The following is a 10,303-nucleotide window of genomic DNA, read 5'->3' as shown; positions in this document are numbered from 1 at the left end:
CTCCCCTCCCCTCCCCTCTCCTCCCCTCCCCTGCCCCATCCACATTTAGTTCATCTGGTTTCTCAAGAGCAAGGGTACCGACATTCAGATGACACTACCGCCACCAAGTGGTTGTTAGAGCGTACTGAGGTCAAACACACTTGTGACAGACTACATACAGCATCTTGATGAAGCAAGTTTGAAACTGCATACTTATCTATCAAAAATTATATGCTTCTTCTTTCTTGGTGATATATAATGAGCTGCATGACTTTTACTAGATATTTCAACAGTGTCTTACACATTTCTGGTTAGCCCTAGAGTCTGCAATGAATTAAAAAATCGGTTTCTCCCTAATATCCAATCCCCTGTATATGTCATAACTAAAGATCTACAGAGCAAGGGATTATGTACTAAATATACTATAAATGAATGGCAATGTGGTTTTATATTTGTATTATGTACTCCTGTGTGAAAAGTCTGTATACCATTTCCCTTAAACATGAGTTATTATGCTAATGTGGATTTTTTAAAGAATTATTCTGAAATGTACAACCCCTAGGTTACTACAAACTGAGAAGTTATTTTGTTTTTAAATTTGGAAATTCAGAAAAAAGAAAAACTCTTTTCATAGATCAAAATGAGAAAGAGTGTGGAATCAGGGTGGGATCATTCAGATTGTTTGCATGTACATTTCAGAACCAGTTTTTTAAAATGTAAAAACGTAAAAGCTGTACACTTATGGGAAGCTCCAAATTCATTTTTCTCCCGTTTCCTTCGGGTATTTTGCAATGAGATTCTTTTATATATAGCAAACAGTTGGAAATAATACAAATTTATCTGATGTTCATTTAAAACTAAAATACAGCTCTGGTAAAGTACACAAAAAGATTAGATAAAAAGCACCCATTTTTTATGTTTTTTATTAGATATTTTCTTTATTTACATTTCAAATGCTATCCCGAAAGTTCCCTATACCCTCCCCCTGCCCCTGTTCCCCTACCTGCCCACTCCCACTTCCTGGCCCTGGTATTCCCCTGTGCTGGGTCATATAAAGTTTGCAAGACCAAGGGGCCTCTCTTCCCAATGATGACCAACTAGGCCATCTTCTGCTATATATGCAGCTAGAGACACGAACTCAGGGGGTACTGGTTAATTCATATTGTTGTTCTACCTACAGGGTTGCAGCCCCCTTCAGCTCCTTGGGTACTTTCTTTAGCTCTTCCATTGGGGGCCCTGTATTCCATCCAATCAATAGCTGACTGTGAGCATCCACTTCTGTGTTTGCCAGGCACTGGCATAGCCTCACAAAAGGCCGCTATATCAGGGTCCCTTCAGCAGAATCTTGCTGGCATGTGCAATAGTATCTGGGTTTGGTGGCTGATGATGGGATGGATCCCCGGATGGGGTAGTCTCTGGATAGTCCATCCATTCATCTTAGCTCTAAATTTTGTCTCTGTATCTATATCCTTTCATGGGTATTTTGTTCCNTATTCTAAGGAGGAATGAAGTATACACACGATGGTGTTCCTTCTTGGTTTTCTTGTGTTTTACAAAATGTATCTTGGGTGTTCTAAGTTTCTGGGCTAATATCCGCTTATCAGTGAGTGCATATCTAGTGACTTCTTTTGTGATTGGGTTACCACACTAAGCATGATATCCTCCACATACACCCATTTGCCCAAGACTTTCATAAATTCATTATTTTTAATAACTGAGTAGTACTCCATTGTGTAAATGTACCACATTCTCTGTATCCATTCCTCTATTGAGGGACATCTGGGTTCTTTCCAGCTTCTGGCTATTATAAATAAGGCTGCTATGAACATAGTGGAGCATGTGTCCTTATTACCAGTTGGAAGATCTTCTGGGTATATGCCCAGAAGAGGTATTGCTGGGTCCTCCGGTAGTACTATGACCAATTTTCTGAGGAATCGCCAGATTGATTTCCAGAGTGGTTGTACAAGCTTGCAATCCCACCAGCAATGGAAGAGTGTTCCTCTTTCTCTTCAACCTCGCCAGCATCTGCTGTCACCTGAATTTTTAATCTTACCCATTCTGACTGGAGTGAGATGGAATCTCAGGGTTGTTTTGATTTGCATTTCCCTGATGACTAAGGATGTTGAACATTTTTTCAGGTGTTTCTCAGTCATTTGGTATTCCTCAGTTGAGAATTCTTTGTTTAGCTCTGTACCCTATTTTTAATGGGGTTATTTGAATTTCTGGAGTCCATCTTCCTTAGCTCTTTGTATATATTGGATATTAGTCCTCTATCAGATTTAGGATTGGTAAAAATCCTTTCCCAAACTGTTGGTGGCCTTTTTGTCTTATTGACAGTGTCTTTTGCCTTACAGAAGCTTTGCAATTTTATGAGGTCCCATTTGTCAATTCTTGATTTTACAGCACAAGCCATTGCTGTTCTATTTAGAAATTTTTCCACTGTGCCCATATCTTCAAGGCTTTTCCCCACTTTCTCCTCTATCAATTTCAGTGTCTCTGGTTTTATGTGGAGGTCTTTGATCCACTTAGACTTGAGCTTTGTACAAGGAGATAAAAATGGATCAATTCTCATTCTTTTACATGATAGCCGCCAGTTGTGCCAGCACCATTTGTTGAAAATGCTGTCTTTTTTCCACTGGATGGTTTTAGCTCCCTTGTCAAAAATCAAGTGACCATAGGTGTGTGGATTCATTTCTGGATCTTCAATTCTATTCCATTGATCTACATGTCTGTCACTGTACCAGTACCATGCAGTTTTTACCACAATTGCTCTGTAGTACAGCTTAAGGTCAGGCATGGTGATTCCACCAGAGGTTCTTTTATTGTTGAGAATGGTTTTTGCTATCCTAGGNTTTTTATTATTCCAGATGAATTTGCANATNGCCCTTTCTAACTCNGTGAAGAATTGGGTTGGAATTTTGATGGGGATTGCATTGAATCTGTAGATTGCTTTAGGCAGGATGGCCATTTTGACTATGTTAATCCTGTCAATCCATGAGCATGGGAGATCTTTCCATCTTCTGAGATCTTCTTCAAAATCTTTCTTTAGGGATTTGAAGTTCTTATCATACATATCTTTCACTTCCTTAGTTAGAGTTACAGCAAGGTATTTTATATTATTTGTGACTATTGTGAAGGGTGTTGTTTCCCTCACTTCTTTCTCATCCCGTTTGTCCTTCGTGTAGAGGAAGGCCACTGATTTGTTTGAGTTAATTTTATATCCAACTACTGCACTGAAGCTGTTTATCAGGTTTAGGAGTTTTCTGGTGGACTTTTTCGGGTCACTTATGTATACCATCATATCACCTGTAAATAATAATATTTTGACGTGTTCCTTACCAATTTGTATCTCCTTGATCTCCTTTTGTTGTTGGATTGCTCTGAAAAAGCATCCATTTTTAAGTGCCATTCACATGTTCCTTGTGGGTAAGAGCTATATTATTTTTAGGTTTTTTTTTAGAGGAGTAAATAATTGAATTAATGCAAAAATATCACGAACTTTAATTATATTGTTACTATGAAATTTTTATTTGTTTACCGTTTAATAGTTTTATTATAAAATATCCTACTAACACATTGTTTTTCTTTTTTTTCAAAATGACAGGTCGATGAAATATTTATAGATTCAGCCTTGAACAATCACTACGTCAAAAACCACGTAGTCAGACTAACGTATGTATATTTGGGCAAAGGTGTGGTTGTGAGCCTCCAGGGACAAAGGGAAAGGACACAGGGCCCCTCGCATAGCTTGTGTCTCTAGACCTTTTACCAGGACTCTTCAGAAAAAAATATCTCTACAATAGCCTCAAGGCACAGGGCCGAACCCATCCTGTAAATTCAGAAGCTAAGATGTGGAGAGGGGGGTAGCGATATGTTGATGTTACCCCAAGAGACACTTATAACTGTTGGAGTAAGCTCTCAAGCCCTACTCACTGGCTGTGCCACCCAGAATCCACCTTGATCCACAGCCCTGGGTAAATCCAGGCCCTGTCTCTGCATGCACCAACTCCCATACTTCTGACAGATATGGCGTTTCAAAAACACCAAGAAGGCAAAGTTTACTACAAAATGGAATCGTAAGTTTTACCCGCAACCAAGCCCTACTGGCAGGCAACATGCCCCAACCAAAAGATGATCGTGTTGTAATAGATGCTCCCTTTTTGGGGTGGGGAGGCAAGACTCATATCAGTCGCTGAAATTACTCAGAGGTTTCAACTTTGTTATTTAAAAAAAAAAAAAAAGATCGCACAGCAGAACAGACAGGCACAAACCCAAGAGTTTGTATGAATCATTTCAAAGAGAAAAAAGATCCTCAAACAAAGATGTAATTATGAAAATCACAACTTTGTACAACAAACATATACTAAAAAAACAAACAAACAAACAAACTTGATGAGAGCAACTAGGACAGTTAGCTGGATTTATTGGAAGGGAAAGGTGGCAACCATTTTTCTTACCAGCAGACTGATGCACTATTGAAGGTTCATTAGGGTTTTGTACATGTGACAAGTCACGACTTCCATGAGGAATATTTAAAAATGTATTTTTATTTTATGCTAATTAGTGTTTTGTCTGCATGTATATGTTCATTACTCCTGTCCTGTGCCCTTGGAGGCCAGAAGAGAGATCAACCAGTATCTGTGAGCCACCATGTGGGTGCAGGAACCTGAACTCTGGTCCTCTGCAAGAGTAACAAGTGCTCTTAACGACTGATCCATCTCTCCAGGTCCTGCATGAAGTTATTATAGTATGGTGGGATAACTTAGGATGTAAAAAGCATATAAATGCTAGAACTTTCTACATTGCATACCCTTTGCCTTTGAACTCTAAGTTTTGTAGCTCTGTAGTGATATCGACAGAGTCTGAGAAACTCCTAATTTGTAGCCAGTTTTGATTATGCGATTGTTGTGGACATTAAACTCAGTAAAGTGTCTTAACTCCTCTTATTTAAGATGGAAATATACTTGGGTCCCTGTTTCCTAATTTAACATTAAATTTTAGTTAGTTATACTTCCCTATTCTAGAGCCAAAATGGAATGGAACACATATCACGTCTCAGAATTGATATCACTTCCTTAATTTTTAGCCAAAAGAGTAAAATGGATTAGACTTAATGGTTTGTTTTTTTTTTTTTAGAATGGTTGTTTTGTGGTATAGAGATAGGGAGAATGAAAGATCATTAGGTATCATTTTCAACTTTATAAACACCTTTAATGAACCACAGAGGTATATTTTGCTGTATATAAATATAAAGACAAGACAGTATTCAAAAGAAATTTTCTAGCATTTGTGTTTGAACATCTAAGTCAGGTTAGTTGCACATAAAGATACACACCCTCAGAGTCCCAAACAAAACCTTAGTTTTCCCCACTCTCCTCCCCGTCTCCAAAAAGGAATACCTTTCATGATTTCCTATCCATACTGTGAGTCCCTGTGAAAGTTCATGCACAGGTGATGGGACTTGAAGCTGCTTAAGGAGGCAGGTGTAATCACCTGGAGACGCCAGAGGCCACACACTGCTGCCTTCAAATATCTTATGTGGAAGAAGGAATCACTGCTAAAATGAAGTTGGTTGCTCTAAGCTTTGTCTAACAGAAAATTAAAGGGTGGGCACTTGAAGTTCTACATAAAAAACTTTTAAAATAGAGCCGAACAAGGAACAGTCTCTTTAGCAAAGCAAAATTTCCACACCTTAATGACTTCCCCGGGATCAGAGAACCGTTTCTCACCGATGCTGTAGAGATGATTCATATACCAGATACCTGATTCATTCCCCAAGAGAACGTGAGATTCTTTCAGCCCTGGGAGGTTTTTAAGTGTTTAAGAAACTGCTGTGAGTACTCTGCATTTTATCATATCCTACAAATCCCTCCTGTATGCCCTCAACATTTCCCTTTCACATTTGTGTCCTCTGTTCCTATTATTACATGTGTATATGTGGATAACACACACACACACACACACACACACACACACACACACCCTACTAAGTTCAGTTAGCATCACCCATATACATAACATTACCCATACATACACATAGATGTAGGGCTGACCTCTGGCATGTAGGCAACCTACAAAGAAACTCATCCCTGAGGAAAAATGACTCTTTCCCCCTCAGCAGCTGTTGGCTGCCTGTAGCTCCATAATTGTAATGCAGGTCTTATGGAAGGACCCTTTCCCCACCAGTACTGTTGGCTGGTATGGTTCGTATAGATCTTATGCAGTAGCCATAGCTAATGGGAGTTCTTGAATATAACATCTGTCATGACCAGGTGACTGTTTTGCAGCTGACCTTCTGGTTCTCTGGCCCTTATAATCTTCCATACCCCCTTCCTTGATATTCCCAGAGATTTTGGGTATAAGGCTTGTTTCCCATTTTAGGACCGGCACCTCGCAGCTGGCTAATTATTCTCTGAGTTTTCAACAGCTGAGGGGTGAGAACTACACTGATTGCAAAATCGTGAGAAGACCAAACCTTTTTACGACATAAAAATAGAGTAACCTATCTTCAAGTTAGTAGGTGCACTCAAAATATTGGAAAAAAAGGGGGGGCTTGAGGAGGAAACATGGGGAACGCTCGTAAGTCAGAGAGTAGCATGTGGAAGAGCGAGGATGTGAGCAGATTGCTTGGCGCTTGGCATGCTCAGCACCTGAGGCAGATCCGGAAGTCAGAGGGAAGGTGGTGAGACAATACCCATGCACCCTTAGAATGTGAACCCTGCTCTTGTGTTTCCCAGGCCAGAAGAGGATGACACAAAAGCAGACATTGTCATGGTATTCCAGCCTCCCGCTACAGGGCAAAGAACCGTAGGAAAAAAGACAGGCCGTAGCATCTTAGACCAGAAGACAAGGAACGCAAGAGCTTTGCCAGCCGATGTCTCACTGGTTCAAGTTAAAGGTAAGTAGGCCGATTCCCACATGGTAGAAATGCTTCGTGCACTTGTAAACTCACTTGTCATTCCCATTCCAAAGAATAGTAAGAAACCGCGTGGAAAGAAAAAAAAAATCAACCTAAAGATGAGACATTTCAAATTTTGATTATTCTCTGATGAAAGCATGTCTGACATTAGTCATCAAGTGGTTTTCCTGGAAGTAACTGATTGGTGCTCATCTTTACCGCAAACAGGGTTAATCCAACCCAGCCACTGCCTCCACGATTAAGCAAGTGAAATTAAGCAATAACTGATTTCTGGGTGGGACCTTCTAAAGACACAAACTCATCTGTAGCCTTTAAAAACATAAGTAGTTTCTGTACTTGATGTGTTAGAAAGTTTTTATTCTTCTTCCTGTAGTATTTTAAAAAGAGGTAACCTACATTTAGATCTGCTGGAGTCATCTAATAAATAATGCCTTGTGAACAGTGGGGAACTAGTCACTGTAACTTATATATTTATATTTTATTCCATTTTTCTCTTCTCTGTTTGTCTTCTAATATCACCTCTCTAATTGTACAAAGTCCATCTCTATCAAGGTCCATTTGTACACTTTATATACAGTAATGAATTTAATTTATATATCTTAATGAATTATGGGCATTCTATTACATTGCTAAAAATTTTTAAGGAAAATAATTAAAAGGAGCCAAGATTCAACTCTAGGCATCTAATTTATTGATGGGCATAACGAAAAGGGAGTTTCGAGCTTAAACAAATGTTGGAACCCTACATCCTTTGTCTCCTGGAAATTCATCCTTGTATCAGCATATTTGAGACTCTGAGGAGCCCACGTAGCCAGAAATCTACTTGCCCTGCAGACTGTGTGCAATCACAGCATCTACCTCCAGCAGACAGGTAGAGATTATCTCATAAACCCCACTGGACACCAGATTTATGACAGTAAGAGCAAGTGCTTTGTATCAGAAATAAAACAGGGTGCCCTGCCCTTGTAAGGGTCAAGCTGACTTTTGAAGAGGAAACCTCATTAGGAAATGAGCAACCAAGGTAAATGGATGACCAGGTGCTTGCTCATATGACATGAAGCCAGTTGCTACGAGCAGCCATCTACGGACCCCTCCCAACCGTAAGGAAGGAGCATGCCAAAATTATGATCCATCTGAAGTGTTGCAGTTGTGAAATAATGTCCATTCCGATGAGCTACATGACAGGCCGTCTGGAATTTCCAACAATGAGCTAAATTTTCAGGAACTCTAAGGCCTGCACTATCCAGAGATAAAGCTTGACCTGGGCCTTGGCTGCCAGGCCTTCATGTTCCCTCTGGGCTCAGCTTGTAAGTTTCATGTGATTTAATGATTACACTATATGTAAGAAGAGGACGTTCCTGTAGAGAACCTGATTTGAGTTACCTGGTTCCAAAGTCTCTTCATTACTGCAGTGTATGAGTGATCACCCGCCCCTGTGTGTGCATCTTTTAAAAGAAAAACCTATAAAAGTGCAATGACAATGTTTGTTCCTGACAACACAAAAGTATGAGGAAAATATATAGAATGTTAGAAAACACAATAGAGCCCCAGAAAACTATTGCTTCAGACTCCGGTAAATTGCATGCCCATTGGAAATTGATTGACTAGTAGGAGAAAGAGCAAGAACTATAAAGGCTTCAGAATTTCCAAATGAACCTTGTGTATGAGCAGTTAGAAAAGAACCATAGACTACAGAGTTCATATGCACAGTCTTTAGGGGGCAGAGGTGTGTGTGTGTGTGTGTGTGTGTGTGTGTGTGTGTGACTGTGAGTGTGTTCGTGTAGGTGAGATGTCTTTCTATCTCTTTCCACCTTGTTTTTTGTTTTGTTTTGTTTGAGAAAGAGTCCCCTGCTAAATTTGGAGTACAGTGGTTTTGCCTAAACTGGCTTGGTAGAGAATTAAATGAATGCTACTGTTTTCACCTCCACAGTGTTAAAATTATCATATCCAGATTTTTACATGATTGTTAGAGCTCCAAACTAGGGTTTTCTTGTGTGGATGCTAAGCAGTTTTCTGAGTGAGCCCTCTCCCTTTCTCTGTTAAGGCTGCTCTGAGAGGTAAGAGCAAACTATTAGGAAAGAGAGTCACTTTTCTTTCAGAGTATCGCTCCTGGTAAGTTGGTCACGTTCCTGTAGAAGGCCACACATCCAAGGATATATGAGCAACAAAAATGGATGAATGTGAAGGTGAAGGAAAGAAGTAATAAAGAGATAAGGTTTGGTGGATAAGGAGGGGATGTGAATCTGGGAAGGAGATAGGGGAGAAGTAAATATGATCAAAACATATTGTACAAAATTCTCAAAAAATGAATAAAACTATTTTCTCAGAAAACATTTTATTTGAGAGCTATTCAAAAAAATTAGAAAATAGCAGAACCTAAGTTAAAACTAGACATAACTTTTAAGCTCAAAGTTCTTCCATACTTTCACAAGAATCTATTTTAGTGTGAGGTGTGGATCTGTCACTAAATACAATGTTGGGAAAACAAAGGTGCAAAACACTCTAAGGTCACCACTGTTACAAAACAACACACTGTGTGTGTCAGAGACAATGTGCCCCATTTCCCATCACAAGGGCTGTATTTTATAAAACCACTAATGCTGCTAAATTTTCATGTCTCCAAAGAAGTGTCAGATAGTCACTTTAAGTAAAATATTTTTCATGTCTATACTTGGAAAGAAAAAATTATTTTATAAAAATTGGAATTAATTATCTAGGAACTGACAGACAACCTCATAATGCAACATTCTCCCTAACAAATTTGTTCTTAAAAATCCAATTACAAAGCCAAGCATGGAGGTTGATGCTTTTAATTCCAACACTCAAGAGGCAGAGACAGGAGACTTTCCCTAACTTTAAAGCCAAGCCAGTATAAATAGTGAGTTTCGGGTCAGCCAGGGCAACGGAGCAAGGTTCTGTCAACAGTAAAACCAGGAAAGGCAGAAATACTATTTCCAATGATGCTGCTGTAGTGCTTGTCCTGAAGTCATTCCTGGAAATGGGTAATTTGCATTTCCCTGATACTAAATCAATGAAGATCTAATCAAAAAATTCTAATGCATGACCATGAGCCATGTATCTTGCTCACTACTCAAAAGCACCAATGATTTAATAATAAGTTGTTGATGTAAGGAAAAAAGAGGTGTTCAGAAATTTAACCAAAGCAAAGCAATCAGAGCCTCTGTCTTGGTTGTTTGCCAATTGTCATGACAAAACATTGTGGGCATGGCAACTCTTAGAAGAAGAGAGCTGATCAGAGCTTACGGTTTCAGAAGATGAATCCATAACAGCAAGCAGGCAGCCATGATGTGGAAGCCGTGGCTGACAGCTCATATCCTGAAATGGCAACCATGAGTTGGGGGGAGAGAGAGAGAGAGAGAGAGAGAGAGAGAGAGAGAGAGAGAG

The 10,303-nt window shown here is 39.5% G+C and overlaps 1 protein-coding gene across 1 annotated transcript in view; it reads left to right on the top strand.

Moving 5' to 3' along the window:
* The window catches only part of Tmprss11a (transmembrane serine protease 11A), a 55,775-nt gene that overhangs the window by 30,217 nt on the left and 15,255 nt on the right, over positions 1 to 10,303 (top strand). Inside the window, exons 5-6 of the mRNA XM_021210321.1 lie at positions 3,584 to 3,651; positions 6,717 to 6,877. Of these exons, the coding sequence (XP_021065980.1) occupies positions 3,584 to 3,651; positions 6,717 to 6,877 (229 nt within the window). The remainder of the gene's footprint in view (positions 1 to 3,583; positions 3,652 to 6,716; positions 6,878 to 10,303) is intronic.

Source organism: Mus pahari, chromosome 13 (assembly GCF_900095145.1).
Source record: "Mus pahari chromosome 13, PAHARI_EIJ_v1.1, whole genome shotgun sequence".
Taxonomy (NCBI): Eukaryota; Metazoa; Chordata; class Mammalia; order Rodentia; family Muridae; genus Mus; species Mus pahari.
Note: the sequence above shows the minus strand (reverse complement) of the source record. Positions and strands in the feature narration are given on the sequence as shown.